Source organism: Malurus melanocephalus, unplaced genomic scaffold (assembly GCF_030028575.1).
Source record: "Malurus melanocephalus ecotype Western Australia unplaced genomic scaffold, MMel_1.1 scaffold_406, whole genome shotgun sequence".
Lineage (NCBI taxonomy): Eukaryota > Metazoa > Chordata > Aves > Passeriformes > Maluridae > Malurus > Malurus melanocephalus.
Window position 1 is genome coordinate 466,134 of NW_026623638.1, and position 19,962 is coordinate 486,095.

Below are 19,962 nucleotides of genomic sequence, written 5' to 3' on the forward strand. Positions count from 1 at the left end.
CAGTTTGCTTTGGAAGATGGTACTCACAGTTTCTTTGGGAGATTACTCACAGTTTCTTTGTGATCCCCAGGTGAAGCTGATCGATTACATCCACAGGCAGCGACAGTGCAAGCTGAGCGTGCCCCTGAGCGACAGAACAGCCGAGCTCAACAGCTACCCCCGCTTCAACGACTGGCTGGACATCGTCAACGTCAGGAAAGAGGTGGTGCAGGTAAGGGAGGRGAGCCCTCAGCCCTTCAGTACCTTCCCAGCTGCCTCTGCTGGGTCTGAGAACACAACTTAACCTTTACTACCTTTTAGATATTAATAGTACTGTGCTACGCTGTGTTCTGTGTCCAGCATYAGCCAAAACAGGACCACTGTTACATAATCACACACACACACACACATGTAGAGTTCAGTCCACTGACAGCTAAACAAGGCAGAAAAGGATTTTTCTATTCTTTTTCCCATTTTTGCCTCTGCAGGCTAGGTCACAATGTTCTCATTCAGTTTCCTTTGATCGTTAAATAACCAAAAAYTATCTTTGACCTCAGCAGGAATTTGCCAGGGTGAAAAATTCCACAAATTTTCATGGAAGTTATTCCAGCTTGGTTCTGATATAACTAAGTTGTCTCTGGACTAAGTTTTTTTTTTATTTTATTTCCTACTGTTCTTTTTGAATGTGATGCTGGCGCTGCCTTCCAGCCCAGTGAGGTTTTGGGTGGCACAGCCAAAGGTGCAGCAGTGACAGTGAGAGGACAAAAGCAGCCTGTTGCCGTGGCCAAACTGCCAGGCTCCCAGCTAGTGTTGGTTTCTAAGGTTACTGGAATTGCCTGAGTCTAAAAGAATGTCTTTGTAGCTCTTTTATAAATCCTTTGTGATGTCTGCAGAACTGGGGGCAGGGAAGAGGTGAACAAAAGGGGGGAGGGAGGTGGACAGTTCAAATCTGCCACATCCTGCTAATTCAGGGAGCAGAGAGGGTTGAGATTGCCCTTCTGTATGTGTGGTCACTAAAAGGGGTGAACAAATTCAAATACAAAAACAAATTCAAATTTAAAAACGCAAATAATAGGTTTTGGTCTAAGGCAGAAGGAATTTTCCAGCTCTTTATTATTTTGATTCGTGYTCTCTTGCTGCCCCTTTCCAAGCAGTGTCCAGTGAAATGAACTTTTCTGTTCTCTGCAACAGAAATGTAAGAARTGTTTAAAGCACTGAAATTCCTATGGGATTCCAATTATATTGTTATTTTTTAAGAGTTCTGCATCCATCTCATGCAGCTGCAGACAGCTTCTGTACCACTTGTATGAGCTGGACAGCAGAACTGCAACATCCCGTGGRTCATTAAAATAATTTCTGAGTAGGCATTCTGGAACGGGCTGTGAGCTGAGGGGAGTGTAAATAGCTGGGCTAATAAACTAAGTGCTCTGTTCTTGCAGTGATTTTTTTTGGTCCTCTTATTTCACTGGTCAGAAAATAGCAATGCAGCCACTGTTGGTGTTTGACACTGACATCAGCAGAGAGCTGTCTGGGATGAGTTTCCTTTCAGGAATTACTCAGGTATCATGGGATCATTCCTGCTGTTTAGATTTCATACATCATGTTGAGCTGCTTTTCAGCTGAAAGCTTTCAAAATGGAAATCACTGATAGGAGGAGCTTTAATAGGTTAGTTATTRCAAAATCCAGAGTGGTTTCCCACTTTGTGCACGCTGCCTGGGACAGGACTGGAGGGGAGGAACAGACAGGGCTGAACAGRTCATGCTGTGAAATGGGGACCCTCAAGTGGCTCTGGTTCTGTGCCTGGTGTACAAGGAACACTGGGAGCAGCTTCCCATCTCTCATGTACTATTAGCTCACTGTAAAATGGAAATAGCAATGCTGGGTTTCCTTCCTAAGGCTGCCAGAAATGGTGCAGAGAGAAGGAAAACTGCTTGAGTGTCACAGTGTGTTCACGTAGGCACATAGCCCTCTCTTCTTGTGCCTTTTAGACTCYGAAACTTGTTGGAGAAGTTGCCAGGTACCTGTGGAGTCTCAGAAGAGCTGCTCCAGAGCCCTGAGAGCTGAACAGAACAGCAGGTCTGGCACAGGAGGAGGTGCAGTGGAGGGCTCTCTGTGCTGCTGCTTGTCAGGGACAAGCCAGAAGAAAGGCCTGAGTTCATGGGGTTTTTGCTTTTTTAAATGGTTCTGATTCCCTTTGCATTTCTARTGTTACTGGAGGGAGTATTTTCAAGACTGTGCTAATCTGTGACATAACACCGTTGAAAAGCAGCCTAATTGCAGGAGTTCTTTAGCTCAGCGGTGAGAGAAACAATGCTCTGTTTCTCTGTCTCCCCTCCCCTCCCCTCGCTCCCCCCAGTCCTCTCCCAAATAAAGCTGCCATGCAGGGAAGCACAGAAGCTCCCAGGCTCTCCTGTCAGAAATAGAGCAGCCGCTCCAATTTAGAATATCTGCTGACTCCTCTACTCCAGAGCRAAGACTATTTTTGCTCGGTGACTTGCTCCAGACATTGTGAAGCTCGAAAGCTCTGGTGATTATAATTGTTGGGCTCCTTKATTTCTTTGAAAACCTATATTTAAAACAAGAATAATGACTGCTTAGAAAATCCTTTAGTTCTGGACGAGATTATAGTAATAACAATGCACTGTTTATGGCGTTGGGCAACAGCTAAAGCTGCCGAGAGCGTGGAGAGCAGCGAGCCGGTGACGCTGCGCCGAGTGCGAGGGCTGGGCTGTGCTGACCTCGCAGGTCTGCAGGTAGGTGGGCAGTGCCAACCTGCACTTTGGGATCYTCTCTGCTCCCTGGGAATACACAATTCCCCCGGGGTAAGCAAACTTGGAGCCCCCGCCCCAATCTGTGCTATTTCTGTTGCTTTGTTATTGTTCSTCTAATCAGTTACCAGATAGATTTTTATCATAGAAAGTGGTAGCAGGCTCAGCTTTTAATGCTGTGCTATAACTTGCTTTTTAAGTATTTTTCTAGGAAATGAATGCTTGGAGTCCTTGTTTTTGGCTAGGAGTTCTAGAAATTKATTAGTTCTAGAGATTGATTAATTCTAGAGACTGTGCGTGTAGTTTAATACCAAAAATGATGTATAAATGGTTAAATATGGTGGATTGAAACTGAGCAAAGAGGTACTTGAACTGAGACTTAAAAAAGACAGGACAAGGAACCTTACAGACAGAAGGTGTGTTTGTGCTGTGTAGTTGTCTTGAGTGGGTAAGAGCTGTTCTGAAAATGGTCCTAGAGAAATACATTGATCTGAATTGTCCTGCTTGCCTTGGGAGCTGCAGTCAGGAATTRAGAGGGGAGTGGGAGGGAAGGAAGATGAGAACAGAGTGCAGTCCCCTCTCTTAAGCTGATGGAAGAAGTCTCTTGCAGAGGTGTTTACTGGGTTCTGGGCTTGGGGCATGTTTACCAAATAGAAGAGACTAAAAAAAAAATCTGCTGCTTATTTATTTCAGCATAGAAAGTGATTCTCTTTGCCTTTATCACTGTGCTTCCTAGAAACATAACTATTATGTYTGTTCCCACATGTAACTTGTCACTGTCTTAAAAAGTAACTTAAGAACAGAGTCATCTTCTTATCATCTTCTGAAGCATGTCTGGGCCAGCCCTGCTGGCTGTGGAGCAGGGGTGCCAGTCAGTCAAGCCTGGAAAGCTGTTTTTAGAGTGGATAACTGTCAGACACGGGGAGGGGCACATCCTGCCCCAGGACTGCTGGCCTTGAGCAGACCTGTGCCACCAGGGAGACTGTGGGGCAATGGAGCAGGGCTGTGCCACCAGAGAGACTGTGGGCAGATGGAGCAGGGCTGTGTCACCAGTGGGGCACATGGAGCAGGGCTGTGCCACCAGTGGGGCACATGGAGCAGGACTGTGCCACCAGAGAGACTGTGGGACACTGGAGCAGGGCTGTGCCACCAGGGAGACTGTGGGGCACATGGAGCAGGGCTGTGGTCGGGGCTGCTTTGTTTTCCATTTGGGAATGTGTCTGGGTGCCAGTGGGTACCTCTGGGTGCCAGTGTGTACCCTTCTCTGCAATACCTGGGAAGCTCATCTCAGCATTGATGCCAAAGACCTGCAGAGCTCAGCAAGGTGGGGCAGTGCTGGGCACACCAGGAACAGAGCTTGTAACCTGAGCAGGAATTGTCACCAAGAGCCTCCTGCTGCCCTGTGAAAGTGCCCCTGTGGAGGATGAGGCACTCTGTGGAGGGTGAGCACTGGCCTGGGGTTGCTGCCATGAGCCCGTGGCAGAGGGTTCTGTTTGCACAGTGTGGCCCAGCTTGGAGCAGATCCCTTGTTGGAGGAGTTGTGAGGGGGTTTTGTGTTCATCCTGTGGATGGGGGATAGAAGAGGCAGATCTGCCCGAGCCTATCAGGTTTCCACAGCTGTATCCTCTCATCTCTTTCTGTCAGCATATCTGCATGAGCAGCCATGAGGACTGGCTGTTTGCTGGGGATTTCCATGGCACTGGCAGCTGGAGCTCTGGCTGGACCTCGAGATAGCAGAGATCCTGGGTGTGCTAATTGTGTGTATGCAAATGAACTCCTGCAGCCTTCCTTGAGCCAAAACTTGGTGCTGTGTTCCAGCTGAARGCCCCTCCCCAGTGTAAACAGCTCTTATAAAAAAAAAAAAAAAAATCCCTACCATTGCCAGGGCTCCCCTTCCCTGCCAGGGCATCCAGGTGCCCCTTGCAGCCTTGGGCACTGTGAACCCTTCCTGAATTGAGGTCAGGCCAWGGGATCTGCAACTGCTGCATGTCTGCCCTGCAAGAGTGGTGACAGCAGCTCTCCTGTCCCCAAAGAGCCTGCTGGACAGAATGCCCTGAACCTGTCAGCTCCWCTCCAGCCTCTGCTCGAGCTGGAACAGTCAGGAGGGTGATGTTAGGTGAAACTGTGGCCTGGTTATGCTCACAGCTTAATGCAAGCTGGAAATTTCAAGTGAGAGGCTTTCCAGAATGCCCATAAAATCTCCAGGAATTTAATATTACAACAATTTTTCAGTACCTTCATCGCAGGGCACCAGAAAACCAGTGCAAAATAACAACTAGCAGGCACAAGATGTTCTTAAGAGCATCTTTACATGCTTTGCTTAGAGCTATCAGTGGGAATTTAAGCACCTTATGTAATGGGCTTTCTCCTCTAGCATCTGCTGCTTCACGGGAGGATGATTGGAGGGGGAATGTATTGATTTAAGAGGAGGCATTTGGGGCCTTGACAACTGTCCAGCTTTACAGGAAGAGCTGTGGCTACTGGGTCGAGGAGCAGGTCAGGCTGATTTTACACAGTGCCTGCAGCAGCATTAGCTACGTAGGCTTATCTGCAGGGTGGAATCTTCACCAAAAATAACCCCTCCWCTGTGTTAGATACCAGCATTTTTGCCATGTTTCAGGGATTTAAGTTGGACACCAGACAAGATTAAAGACTGTTGTGAACTCTTCACCCTGACTAATTGAGACTAACCSTTGGATGGCTCCTTGGATGCACTGGTACTCACTTTTCTCTCTTTAGACATGTGTGCAATGACGTTCAGTCTGTGTCTGATAAGCAGGAGGGCTTTATAGAAAAGCCCTCTTACCTGTTGTAGGGAAGAATAATTTCCTGCTCTGGACATTTTTGCATCCCTTCTGCTGAGCAATGCATGGTTAGGGTTTAGATTTTGCAGGCAGTTATGAGGTGCTGAAGATTGAAAGCAGTTTCTGTTTTCTCCTGCTTTTTCTCTCCTTTTTTCAGTCTGACCTTATTAGTAGAGTACTGAATATCTTAGTAGTAGTCTGAATTAATAGTCTGAATATCTTGCAGCTTCTCCTGTCAAGACAAGGTGAGCTTGGGGAGGTGGTATTGAGCTTGGCCTAAAGCAAGCCTTCAATCTGCATTTTAAAAGCTTTTTAAAGCTGTTTTTTTTTAAAGCTTCAGCACCCACTGAAGAGGCAGGTAAAGAGAGGTCAGCTGGACCCACATTTCTCACCCTGAGTGGTGRAGAGTGGAAGTAACCCCTGTGCAAGGCCCCAGAGCTGCACTGAGTGCTTGGAGCTCCTCAAATGCCCCTGAGCAGGGCCCTTCTCCCCCCAGAGCAGCTGAACCAGCCCAGCAGCAGAACCTGTTTGAGAGCCATCCTGAACCAGTGACCCTCCACTGTCACACTGCCTGGGGGTGACACACAGCCAAGGCACAGCAGGCCAATCTTACAGGGATCAGGTTGACCAGTTTTATATTAAGCCACCACATATGTGCAGCACATGAGTGGCTGTTTAAAGAAAGCCTCTTACTTCCCTTCCCTCCCTCCCTCCCCCTCTTTGAAGGCTTATTTCTTTTGTCGCGTGTCATGGGGGCTGGCAGCAGGTTCACAAAGTCTGAGCACTCCCAGCTCAAGGTCACTGGAATTGTTTAAATGTAATCTCCTTTTCTGTACTTTCTACTTTCCTACAACTTGTRTTCTGTCTTTCTGAAATTAAACTATTGAGCAAAAGAGGAGCTTGGACGTTGTTGTGGGTGCAGAGCTGGGCCTTGTGTGAACCATYACACACCAGTCAGCTCTGGGCAGAGACTGTGCCCTGAAAATGGATGAGGCAAAGGAATTTCTAAAGAGCTCAGTAACTTGGTATCTCCAAAAAACTGTTTTCAAGTGTTTTCCCGCAACCAGCAAGGCTTGAATCCTTGATCCAGCTTGGAGGTGGGTTCCTGCCCCAGAACAGGCATTGGAGAAACCAAATCCCCAGCAGTGCTGCCCCCAGTCCCACCAGCTGGCCCTGCATTCYAGCTGCCACTGGCTGTGGTGGGAAAGCCTTCATTTCTTCCACTTTCCCAACTGACTTGCTACCAGCTCTGATAAGTTCCTGSTTTCATGCTCATTTAAATTCCTGGCCTCCCCTTGAGTCAGCTGTGGTTTGTGTTCCATCCAGCTCAGGSCACGTGACAGAGGATGCAGGATGTGTTTCTTAGACTCCTGCCCTTTCTTMATTTATTCTTTTTCTTTGCTCCATGCCACAGTTACTAAAAATGGACACTCTTTGTGTTGCCACCTACGAAGCTCCAAAGGTTGGGGTTGTTCAGCACTGTCACAGCTGAAMGTCCTGCGTCAGCTCTCAAAAGCAAGAGTCTGTGTTAGGAAAGATGCAATTGTTAAAGGACATTCAACGCATTCACATTTGCTTTTGAGTCAGAAGTGGGGTTTAAGGACTAGAGGATTTCAAGCTTTTTGTTTCTCCAAGCAGTGAGTCACACTTCTGAGCTTCCCCTTCAAATAGAAGTTCAAAGCCTTTTATATAGTTTGATTTCAGGAGTTGAAACTTTAGGATAGAGGCCAAATATTGTGAAATTTGTGATCTCATTGTGAGAATAGGCAACAGGGAGGTTTGTTTAGGCAGAACTTTTCAGGGAAATTCCTGGGTATCTGGGCTAAGTATCCTGGTTTTGTTTATTAACCACAATTGCTGCAGACTTAAACTGGAAACATTTGAATGGGGGAAGAAAGAGAGACACAGCTCACTTCTGTGTCAGGAAATACCAGATCATTTTGTGCTTTCCAGACTCTTGTATCTTTTGTGTCTGCCTGATCTGATCACTGGGGGGCTTTGGTGTATTAAGATGTAGAAGGAGCTCTGCACAGATATCTCTYCAGGCAGGATACGAGTAAGGCTTGTTCTCTGATGAAGGAAAAACTGCTTGAGGAGAAGGCCACTATCATTATCAAAACATTTCTTTTTTGTTCAAAAAAAGAAGTAATTTTCCTCACTGTTTCTGGTTTTCACTTCACTACTGAAAAGCCAAACATCCTTATCTGACACTTTTYCAGGTTTTAGCCCTTTTTTGTTTATGACTCTATTTTTAACAAAAAAGTTAAGTTTCAGTAGTAGCTTTGCAAAAATTTTCCCCAATGAGAGAAGAATATTTCGATTTCCTGTAATCCTAAGTGGAATAGCAGAGGATGACCAGTCCTGGAGGTGTGGGGAGGGGAGAGAGCAGCTGTGGGCACTGCTGGCACTGTCAGAGCCCAGGGCAYTGCCAAAATCAGTAAATGGTGAGTCAGGCCAGGCTGTGGGGCACTGGCACTGCTCAGAGTACACAACAGGTGACACTCGTATTTATACACCAAGAGAAACAAAAAGCGTTCCTCTTGTTTGCCTGCAGAGAATACCAGAGGAGCTGACCCTGGATGCCTTACTAGAAATGAATGAGTCCAAGGTGAAAGAAACAATGAAGARATGTGGAGCCAGAGATGAGGAGTGCTCCAGGCTCAACGGGGCCCTGAGCTGCCTGCGGAAGGTGACAGAGTCAGGTACAGTCTGCCTTATTCTCCTGTGGAATTGGGGTCCCAGCCCCATTTGGGGGACATTCTGTCTTTGGGATGTTCTGTAACCACTGTCAGCTTGTGGCTCTTGGGTGKAAGTGAAGGTGCAGTGATCAAACGTATCTAGAGCTGKGAATTTGGTTTGGTTTTGACATCAAGTCAGAKAAATAAATGGAAATAAATGGRYGTAGGARTATCCTCTCCTACTCAGTAGAGATATATCCTTATTAACCCTTTCTGCTCAGAGTTGTATCTAATGCTCCAGTTCATTCTCCATGGGTCCTTGACTTACATACAACCAGATTCCTTGTAGATGATGCCCTCCCCAAATATTGCCAGCTCAGAGAAACCCTGTCACCTTCCCCAGCCACTTCCAAAAATCTGTTTGTTCAGGAGCCTCTCCCAGCAGACTGGTACTCACATACATCACATCTTTCTTTGTAACAGTGATMAATCTGTCACTGAAAGGTGATGTTTCCTGTTGGTATTATGACAGTTCATCCATTTACAAATCATAGGGATTAGTTCATGGAAAAAGTCAGCAAACAGCTCAGTTTCATATTTCCTTTTTTCTAATCTTTCTTGTCCCAGGCTGTCAAATATTTCCCATCCACACTGTAAAACCGGTCATTGCTCAGGAGTCATAGCATTCACCAGTTAGAAAGAAATGGCATTTTTAAAAATGCAGGTCTGTGTCTCTGAAAAGCTGAGATGAGGCCCTGTGTGGAGCTTTGCTGAGGCTCGGGACAGAGCATTGCTCGGTGACAGTGGCACAAACAGCCCTGCCTGGGACACAGATGGCTCTGTGCCAACAGTGTCCACACTGCCCGGCCCTCACTAACCCTGCTCCCTTGGACAGTGACAGTGACACACAGCCCTGCCTGGGACCCAGTGCCCACAGTGCCCACAGTGCCCTCCCAGCCGGGCCCACACTAACCCTGCTCCTTTGGATGGTGACAGTGACACACACAGCCCTGCCTGGCACACAGTGCCCACAGTGCCCGGCCCTCACTAACCCTGCTCCCTTGGATGGTGACAGTGGCACACACAGCCCTGCCCAGCACACAGTGGCCACAGTGCCCACAGTGCCCGGCCCTCACTCACCCTGCTCCCTTGGATGGTGACAGTGGCACACACAGCCCTGCCCAGCACACAGTGGCCACAGTGCCCACAGTGCCCGGCCCTCACTAACCCTGCTCCCTTGGATGGTGACAGTGGCACACACAGCCCTGCCCAGCACACAGTGGCCACAGTGCCCACAGTGCCCGGCCCTCACTAACCCTGCTCCCTTGGACAGTGACAGTGACACACACAGCCCTGCCTGGCCCACAGTGCCCTCCCTGCCCGACCCACACTAACCCTGCTCCCTTGGACAGTGACAGTGACACACACAGCCCTGCCTGGCACACAGTGCCCACAATACCCTCTCCACCGGGCCCACACTAACCCTGCTCCCTTGGACAGGAGGTGAACTGAAGGACGATGTGCCCGTGGCCCTCCCCGAGCGCCGGGACAGCTCCTCCTCGCAGCCAGAGCCGCTGGGCCCCGCCTGGTCCCCGAGCACCCCGGCCAAGGGCAGCCAGCAGCAGCAGCAGCCGCGCTCCGTGTCGGTGGGCACGGCCCCTCCCTGCGAGCCCCCCGCGCCCAGCCACGGGCCCTGTCCCTACACAGAGACCCTGCTGGAGCCCCTGGTGCTGCCGACGGCCGCGGGCAGGCCCAGGACTCCGCACAGCATCACCGTCACCCCCCCGGCCACGCCGCAGCCCAAGCGCCGGCACCGCCTGAAGCCGCCGCGGACGCCGCCGCCGCCCTGCCGAAAGGTGTTCCAGCTGCTGCCCAACTTCCCGACCCTCACCCGCAGCAAATCCCACGAGTCTCAGCTGGGCAACAGGATAGACGAAGTTCCTCCCATAAAGTAAGTTCCCTCCCTGACTGGAGCTGGGGCTCTCCCTGACAAAGATTGCCCTGCGTAGGCAGGAGAATTTTAGCAACCTCAGGAGCTTGAGGAGCAAAGCCAGAGTGTSATAAACCTGACAGCACACGCTGCAGGCAGCAGTTCCTGCTCTAGCAGAATGTGTACCTGTCACAGGAACATCAGTGCYTAAAAAAAAATTCTTTTTTTTTCTTTCTAGGTTCGGTAAGCGATGCTTGTGGGGTGTCTGCAGTGCCTTGCTGAGGGAGAAGACCCTGTGCTTGTCAGCTCCCTGTTGGCCATCCCTGGGCAGCCTCTGGAGGTTCTCCACCAGCCCTCCTATCCCAGAGCTTCTGTTAACTGAGCAGGAGCCTGCCACAGAACTGCAGGGTTTTACTTGGTCATTGTTGCACCTGGTATTTCTAAGATGACACAAGGCAAAGGAATTCTGTTTCAAGGGTTTAAGTAAGGGGTTTGGGTGGGAGTGCTTATGTGTGACCTCAGACAGCTGGTTCTGGTGCCTCTTGGTACAGGAAATTTCATATCTAACCGTTTAGTGGCTTTGGATATGCATTGCCCAGTGTTTCTGCAGTGAAATTGGACAGTTTGTGCATCCTTTTGAGGAAGCTTCAGCGTGTGCTGGGATGTGGGGTGCTCCCTCTGCTGCTGTGGAGCCTGTTCATGTTCAGTGTTCAATAGCTGGCAGGGGCAAGGCTGGGTCTRTCCAGGGCCATTTGGAGTTCTGGCCATCCTGAGGTGTGTCCCAGACACAACCTGTAACCTCATGGAAGCTAATGGAGAGAGACTGGAGCAGCTTGGAAAGTGTCCAAAAATATCAAAGTATTAAAAAAAAAAGGATGGAAGTTCAAATAAGGCTATTATAGCACTGCACATATAGCAAATGCCCTTTAAAATAAAAATCCCAGAAATTACTTTCAGAAATAGAAAGATTGTGAAATGAAAATATCAGCAGAAATCTGAGCATTTCCCTGGGGAGAGTGATATAATTGGTGCAACAAATGAAAAAGGCATTAGAATACATCCAGACAGAAATGAAGAATTTTGGTGCTTGTCTTCATATAGACCTATTGGCTGGGTTAAAGTGTCTGCTGTGGGCTCTGTTGAGTCCCAGACAATCCCAGACTGTTTGATTTGAACTCCTCAGTGAGGATTTAACCATCTGACCCAATGTTAACAGCCATCTTTACTGCTGTGTTGGGATTATTTGGATGGCCACACTGGACCAGCAGCATTCCTTGGGGAAGCAGCGAGCCATTCCAGCTGTTCCAAGAGGCTGAGCATCACAGATGCCTTCACAAGTTCACCGGACTAATGATAAAAAAGACTGTGGTGCCATCTATGGTCAAGTGARGAGACTGGCTCTGAGCCAGCCTTGCTGCTCTGCTGACACTTGCACACTGGAGTTTGCCTCGGATGTGCAATATTTCTGCACATTTTGTTCAGGAAATACGCCAGAATCTGAGTATTTCAGAGTTTTCAAGAAGTTACATGCTGTCACCACTGACGTGCTGGATTGGCATTTTGGAGTCTAGCTCTCCCAGTCTGCACTTAGCAGCTAGTTAAGTGAGCTCACACATGTCTTTTTCTATTCTTCTGGGTCATGCTGGCCCTGTCTAGAAATAGAGATAATTTTCATTGAAATGGAATATTCAGAAATCTACTGACACTGCAAAAAACTGGGTGATGGTATTTGTGGTAAACCAATTGGGAGAAAACCAATTAGGAGTGCAGTCTGACTTTCCACTTTAAGAATGGCTTAGACCTGATCAGATGGACTTCTGTAATCCCTAAATGTAAAACATCAYGATTTATCCAATCATATGGAAACGAATACAAGGGCAGTATGTGGCTGCAGCTTTACAGGAGGCAAAGCAGTGTGAGCTGTGCTCCTGTGACACCTCAGAGCTGAGGTGCAGGGCTGGGACAGTGACTCTGGGTTTCTGTGCAGAGGGCACTGTGAGCAATGCTTCCCTAAACTCTCGTCTTGTTCTCCAGCAGAGCTGTCCCAGGGATCCCCCCAGACGGTACGAAGAGACTTTGGCCTGGCTGTAACTCACAGGTGAGCAGCCCAGCAAGGCWGGGGTGGCACAGCACTCTCAGATGGGTTTGGGGTCGGGTCGGGAGTTGCAGTTGTCAGGTTCAATCTTAACTCTGTGTTCCAGTGGGTGCCARCCTTCTTTCAGTTGGCTTTTGATCAGCAAAGTGAGAAGTCTTCACCACAGCAGCTCTTTTTCCAGAAAGAGCTGAAGTACAGCCTGTAATTACCTACAGATGTTCATTTTCCCTTGGCCCCAGTTAACATCAGTTTTCCCCCTCTTGCCTCTGTTAGGTTCTCTACAAAATCCTGGTTATCTCAGATTTGCCAAGTGTGCCAGAAAAGCATGATGTTCGGGGTGAAGTGTAAGTACTGCAGGTGAGCACACAGGATGATCTCCTTCAGCACAGGCTGTAACCAGGCTCCTCACAGCCTGCAGTAACTCGTGTCTCTTGATTCCATGCACTTTCATCAGTGCCATGGCTTTTTCAGTCCTTCTGCCCAGGCAATTGGATGYTTTGGCACAACTCACACTGTGGGCACATGAGTGAATCAAATTTTTTTCCCTGCCACAGGCTTCCTACCTCATCCTGGGCAAATTTTGTAGTTGGATCCCTAAATAACAATCAGGATATTAATTTKTCGTGTCTCTCAGGCTTGTTAATCCACAGCACTGAGATTTTAGTACTTCACTGTTGCTGGATGAGAGTCAATGAAAGGAACTCTATTAAAAATAAATCAGATGCTAAGATATGTGTGTGGCTTTCATTAGCCTAATGACACACATAATGGGATTCTCCATACGAATGCCTGCTGCTCTGGGGCTGAGCATTCCACWACTCCTTCTGAGATTAGCATAAGAATTACAAATTAAGGGTAGGCTTCTCCTTTTTGGGAAAGAACAAGTTGCTATTTAACATGTAATGGTTATCTTTCAGATTAAAATGTCACAACAAATGTACTAAAGAGGCACCTGCTTGTAGAATATCCTTCCTTCCCAGTAAGTAATTCTCTACAAATTCTTGGCATTTCAATTAATTGATGGTATGGCAAGAATAAAAAGYCTCATTAAAGCTGTTTTTCTCTCTTCTCCAACCTGTTTTTCAGTAGCAAAAATTAGAAGAACAGAGTCTGTCCCRTCTGATATCAATAATCCAGTAGACAGACCCACAGAACCCCAGTTTGGAACTCTCCCCAAAGCACTAACTAAAAAGGTACGAGGTGGCTGAAGCGTGTCCCGAGGCCCTGGGGGGCTAAAACAGGGGGGGTTGGAGCTAAGATGTCACCCTGAGCTTTTCCTTTGCAAGACTTGGATATGTGACATTTTCTCCCTGTAAAACAGGGGTTGTGCAGAGCTCCAGCTGCTTACTCAGAAAAACATGATCGGGAGCAGCTTCCCTCTGTTCAGCAGACACTGAGGGCAATTCCTCCTTTCTCTTCATTGTTTTCTCACCTCGMTTTGCAGGAGCATCCACCAGCAATAAACCACCTGGACTCCAGCAGTAATCCTTCCTCTACAACCTCATCCACTCCCTCTTCTCCAGCACCTTTCCAGTCTTCCAACCCTCCCAGCGCGACGCCTCCCCCAAACCCTTCTCCCATGGGCCAGAGAGATGGGAGATTTAACTTCCCAGGTAAACTCCTCTGCAAGAAGAGGATGGCCAGGAATTCATAGGGAGTTGTAGGTTCTAAATACATGGTTGTGCCTTAAACGAGGTGTGAAAGTGTACCTTGTTACTTGAGATAATGAAAAGATCTGTTCTTACAAGTTTTTAAAAGGTATCAGCAAGGTGTCTTTTCAAGAAACAGATTACTGAGGAATGTTGACACCTTTCTTGGATGATTTGGTCTATTTTCTCTTTTTTGGAAAAGGACTGAAAAAAAAATGCTACTTTTTCTCCTGCCTTTCCCCTTGTGTTATACAATGCATGCTGCCTGAAGTGTGTGCTCACCAGGGGCTTCCAGTCAGGAGGGAGGTGCTTGCTGAAGCAGGCAGTAAAAATGGGAACTGGAATGAATTACTTTACCAGACCCTTCTGAAATATAACCCACAATCAACACCCATTTTAAAACCACTGACACACATGACTGGTGGAGWGGAGTTTACCCTTCATGCCCTATGGATTGAGAGCCCCAGTGTACAGATTTTACCAGAGCTGAGAGGGGCAAGAATCTCTGACAAGGCCAAAGATCTAAACAGTGAGAATAAATGTAATTCCTTTGACCTGCAACTGAAGTCACATGGTGCTCAGTAGCTGCTACAACATCTGGCCTTCAACACTGCTGAATTTTGCATCAGGTTCTGGGCTATGAACTCAAGTTGCTGTTTGAGCCTGCTCTAAAGGAGCAGAGGCATTTTAGTGTAAGGATTCCACTGCAGCTACTTTATTGGGACAAACTGCTGTGATTCACTGAAAAWATTAAAAAGGCAGATGGTTCATGAGCTTCAGCTTCTTGGGGGCACTACTGCAAAGCTGAGATATGGAGCACATCACATCCCACCTGATGTAGGCCTGCCTGGCACATTCCTGGGCTCTCCCTTTGCTTCTGCCCCTGTGGATCCAAACGTGCTGTTGCCCACCAGGCTGTTTGGGAGTGGTAGCACAGCTTGTGTTTGACACCTATCATCTGTCAGGGCCTTCCCAAAATGCATGTGCTGAAAGTGCCCCCAGCAGCCTGATAATCCACTAATCTGTTCCCAGCAGTGACCTGGGACTAATTCATTGAATGCACATGGAGCACTCACTGATGATCCTCTAACCTGTTTGTGTTGTTCTGTTTTGTTTTTTTTTTTCTCCTGGTATTTTTTTGCTGTTCCTTTTTTACAAAACCCCAATTAATAAAAAAGCTGCCTACTACCTCCAGCATAGACAACAGTTTGTCTTCCCAGGTGAGTTGATTGTTTTAAATCTACTAACCAACTTCTACTGCCAAAACATAACTTGTGTGTAAACCTCTGCATGCTGTCCAAGAACAATCATTCTGCTTTAAAAAAGCTGCCTAAAATAATCCAGACTTTCTGTTATCTCAGTGTGTACTCAGGCCTCTCCCCCCTAATCTGAGGTAGTGGCATGATTTATGTACTTCGAGTATTTATCTGTAGAACATTTGTTTTCTGCTGTGGGATTCTATGCASATCCATGTTCTTCCTTTCTAAAGATTCACTTTTAGGTTCTGTGCCTGGCTAGAAAGACTTTACAGATAAGTGGTGGAAATGGAAGCTAGCCAACATGCAGGCATAGCAGASATGAGCATAGTTTTAAATGAATTGTCTGTGGTTGAGTTTATAATTCCTGAATAAGAAGCAAATAGTTGCTATTGCTGTGTTAAAACTTGCAGTCAGCAGGAGATTGAAGTGTAAACGATGTATCATAACTGTTTCTACTTTCCCAGAAATCCCCAGTCCTGCACAAACAGCACAGCCTTCAGAAACTGCTGCAGACACTAAGTAAGTAGAGTTTTAAATCCTATCATTTGCACAGTGTTTACCTGGTATTTCTCAGGTCAGCCCAGAAGTGCTGTGTTATGGCCAAAACCAGATTTAACACCCAAGAACTTCCAGGATAACTTCAATCAGGGATAAGGGTGATTTCTGGTATTCCCAGTTTTATGAAGCTGAATATGACACAAATCTAAATGGCACACTRAGGAGTCCAAGCCTTTAAGATCTGGTTCTGGTTGTGTGAAGGGTCAGATAAAACAGAATTCAGTGTTTTGTATCTCAAAGGGCAAGGCACACTGARCTACCAGCAAAGAGCTCTTTCAAGATGCCAAGGGCAGGGCATGGAAAAGCTTCCAGCCTGCATTGCCAGCTGCTCCACTGCAGGTGTTTGAGGGGCAGGAATGGGAGCATCTATTCCTGGAACACTRTAATAACAGAGCCATGCCACTGCCAAATCAATTCCTGACACTTAATTATCAAGAATTATTTCCAAGTCTTTGTCCCTCATTTACCAAAGTGAGCTTAGAGTCCTTCTCTGTTACATGGAGCAGGAATTTTGTATTTTTCTCTGACCTGCTGTAACGCTGTCAGGATCTGTTCTGTATTGGTTTCTTGGCAGCACAGCCCCCCATTTCCCAATATTTCAGCTGTTGTTTTCACTGTTTCTGTTGCAGTGCTGCCCAGCAGCCCAGCACGGGCGGAGGTGCACGGGAAGCACAGGTGGGTTTGCTGTTTGCCCCACAGGTCTCTGCAGCAGCYTGTGCTGCTCTGGGACCCCAAACACACCTTCCCTTTTCCTGGGCAGGTGGAGGAGCCAGAGGTCAGTAAATCAGAGCCTGAAGATGATGAGGATGAGGTGGAAGATTTGCCCAACCGGCGGCCGCACCTGCAGGGGATGATCTACCGCAAACCCAGCCAGACCAGCGTGTACCTGCAGGAGTGGGACATCCCCTTCGAGCAGATCCAGCTGGGGGATCCCATCGGCCAGGGCCGCTGGGGCAAGGTCTACAAGGGCAAGTGGCACGGGGAGGTGGCCATCAGGCTGCTGGAGATCGATGGCAACAACCAGGATCATCTCAAACTCTTCAAGAAGGAGGTGATGAACTACAGGCAGACSCGGCATGAGAACGTGGTGCTGTTCATGGGAGCCTGCATGAACCCCCCTCACTTGGCAATCATTACCAGGTAAGCAGAGRGCACCTTGCTCTCAGTTCTCCTGGTGGGTATTACAGAGCTAGCCAATACTGGTCTCATATATGAACATTTCCTGTAGCTTCTGCAAAGGAAGGACGCTGCACTCCTTTGTGAGGGACCCCAAGATCTCCCTGGACATCAACAAAACGCGGCAGATAGCACAGGAGATCATAAAGGTGAGGGTTTGTGACACSAAGGGAGCCATTGGGCAGGGCCTCAGACACAGCTCAGAGGCTGCACAGGACTGGGAGCTTCCCCCCAGCCTCTCCCCACACCTTCCTGCACAAAATCACAGGGGCTGTGCCTCCAGTTACAGCTAATCCCTGACACTGCAGTTAGGAGAGATGTGTTAAAAAGCAGAGCGTGCTTGGAAGTGATAAAAACCCCAAACCATTTCCATCTCTRTTGTGTTTCCCAGGGCATGGGGTATCTGCACGCAAAGGGGATTGTACATAAGGATCTGAAATCCAAAAATGTCTTCTATGACAATGGAAAAGTTGTGATCACCGACTTTGGATTATTTGGAATTTCAGGTGTGGTTCAGGAAGGAAGGTAAGTGGAAGTTTCAGTGCTTGGTTCCACYTCTAGAGTGACAAATAATCAAATAGGGAAACATTTCCTGCAGTATATGAGGAGTGTTGGTCAGTTTAGTACACACTCAGGTTGCACTGTGCKTGTTTGCTTTGTTTTCATTTTGAGCAGAGTTCTTCCTGCAGTCCCAGTAGCACAGGCAGAGAGTTTAGATTAAGGCTCAGAGCACAGAACAAACAAGACTCAAGCCCAGGAAGGAGTTGTGAGAGTCAGGCTGACTCGTGCTTATTTGTTAACATGGCAAGAAAATTAGAAACCAAACATCAGCAAAAACATTGCAGTAAATAAAGTCAAAGCATCAGGTGAAGCACAGTTACAGCCCCCACACCAATGGTTTGGTCCTGCTTCTTTCTTTTKGGCTCAGGAGGGAGAATGAACTGAAGCTGCCTCATGACTGGTTGTGCTACCTGGCYCCTGAGATTGTCCGGGAGATGGCCCCAGGGAAAGATGAAGACAAGCTGCCTTTCTCCAAAGCTGCAGACATCTAYGCCTTTGGGTAAGGAAGGAACACCCAGGGGTCCCATGGGAACTTGCAAAGTGACATTTTCCTCACCTGCTGCAAAAGTCACGGGTGGAAGGGGTTTGCTGCCCAGCCTTAGGCACCTCCCAGAGCTCAGCTGAAGGAGCTGGGGCAATGCCAGGGTGTGGTGTTTCCCCAGAGGAGCAGGCAGAGCCTGATGTGTGTGTTGGTGTTTGTTGCAGGACCGTGTGGTACGAGCTGCAGGCTCGGGAGTGGCCGTTCAAGAGCCAGCCTGCAGAGGCTCTCATCTGGCAGATCGGCAGCGGCGAGGGAGTGAGACAGGTCCTGGCCACTGTCAGTCTGGGCAAGGAGGTCAATGTGAGTCCCTGAACTGCAGGAGCCCCTCTGTGTTTGTCAGGGAGGGAGGGGCTGATTGTACTCATAACTCTAAAGGGCAGGAAAAGAGCCCAGATGAGAATGGAGACCGGTCAGAGGCCAAGCCTGTGCCTGTAAGTGGGGCAGAAGGGAACATCCCCCAGCACAGGACACTCTTGGATTCTGACAGTGTCCAGGCCCTCTGTGAGCAGGATCTGCTTGGGCTCACACACATCCCAGTGCTCAGACAGTTTTCTGCACAGTTGACCCATGAACTGAGATAATGAGCCATTGCTGTCCTCTGCAGGAAATCCTCTCWGCCTGCTGGGCCTTCGACCTCAGTGAGAGGCCCAGCTTCACTGTCCTCATGGAAATGCTTGAAAAACTGCCAAAACTGAACCGCCGGCTCTCCCACCCAGGGCACTTCTGGAAGTCTGCGGAGTGAGTACCTGCTGCTGCTCACAACACTGATGCCATGCAATTTGTTAACTGATCATTCTGAGCTTTATTTGCTTTCCTGGGGCTGTCAGACCTGACAGAGCAGGGGCACTGCTCCTCCATTTCCTGGGAAGAGATACAGCTGAGCCATGAGCCTCACACAGTTCATGTCTTACCTCACCCTATTCACCTCCCTRAGCAGCTGGCTGATCCAGCTGTTTGGTGTCAGAGAATATCCAAACAGCATTGGGAAGGGCCCACACTGACCCCAGAGTGGTCAGGACGTCCCTGTGGTGGTAATAATGGCAGTACTGCCTGAGGAAGGGAAGGCCTGAGAACATGCCACTGTTTCCTCTCAAGTGGTTCAGACTGGATGAGTTTGAAGCCACAGGCACATTTGCACCCAGTGCCCATTCACCATCTCCTTGACTCAGGAGAACTGCTCATACTTTGTTTCTCTTTTTCCTTTCCCTTTCCCCTATCTTTCACCATCTTCCTGCAACACCTGATCACAACCACCCAAACTCTTGACACAGGGACTGTCTTAGCAGTTTAGTCTCTGCTGGGTGATGAGGCTTTGGAGTTTTGGTTGAAAATTTTGCCACTTCTCCTGTACAATTGTTTGTGCTGGATGCCTGACACACCAATGATGGGCAACAACCTTAAACTGCAGAAAGCTTCTCCCAGTCTCTGGTCCCACCCTCACACAAAGAACACACACTGAGCAGTGGAACTCTCCGCACCTCAGACAGATCCTTTCACTGCACTAACCCCTGCTCCAGCCTGGTCGAAGCTGTACAGTGTGTAATTGCTTTAAATAACTGAAAACTAACTCTCATGGTGAATTTTTCCCTTCCCTCCCATATTTCTCTGTAGGTTGTAGCTACTGGTGCAATAACGGGCTCCACCTTGCATGCTTCCATGTATCGTATCCTAACCGGCAACCTGGACAATCACCTTCCATTAAAAAAGCAAAACCAAACCACGAAATTAACCCATGGACATAATCAACACTAGCCGAGTTCTCCTCTCTGCCTTTCGCTTGGTGTGGGCTGTAGCTTCAATAACCACTCCTGTCTGCGAGACCTTCCTGGCTAACACCGGGCTCCTCTGCCCCCGGAGCGTTCCAGCAGCTGCGACTCCTCCTGGGAAGGGCACAGGGACCTGCTCTGACTGACCAGGTGCACAGACAGCCAGGGCTGGGTGTCCTGTCCACAGCCAGGGCTGG

General features: G+C 48.3%; 1 protein-coding gene across 1 annotated transcript in view; it reads left to right on the forward strand.

The window, feature by feature from the left end:
- The first annotated feature begins 61 nt into the window (after positions 1-61).
- Positions 62-19,962, forward strand: part of KSR1 (kinase suppressor of ras 1) — a 24,449-nt gene continuing 4,548 nt past the window's right edge. The window contains exons 1-18 of the mRNA XM_057379441.1: positions 62-211; positions 8,107-8,254; positions 9,731-10,181; positions 10,399-10,403; positions 12,198-12,258; positions 12,529-12,612; positions 13,173-13,234; positions 13,342-13,448; positions 13,700-13,868; positions 15,083-15,124; positions 15,628-15,682; positions 16,351-16,396; positions 16,482-16,861; positions 16,950-17,046; positions 17,289-17,422; positions 17,826-17,957; positions 18,164-18,299; positions 18,604-18,737. Coding sequence (XP_057235424.1) covers positions 8,146-8,254; positions 9,731-10,181; positions 10,399-10,403; positions 12,198-12,258; positions 12,529-12,612; positions 13,173-13,234; positions 13,342-13,448; positions 13,700-13,868; positions 15,083-15,124; positions 15,628-15,682; positions 16,351-16,396; positions 16,482-16,861; positions 16,950-17,046; positions 17,289-17,422; positions 17,826-17,957; positions 18,164-18,299; positions 18,604-18,737 — 2,204 coding nt within the window. The 5' untranslated portion in view covers positions 62-211; positions 8,107-8,145. The remainder of the gene's footprint in view (positions 212-8,106; positions 8,255-9,730; positions 10,182-10,398; positions 10,404-12,197; positions 12,259-12,528; positions 12,613-13,172; positions 13,235-13,341; positions 13,449-13,699; positions 13,869-15,082; positions 15,125-15,627; positions 15,683-16,350; positions 16,397-16,481; positions 16,862-16,949; positions 17,047-17,288; positions 17,423-17,825; positions 17,958-18,163; positions 18,300-18,603; positions 18,738-19,962) is intronic.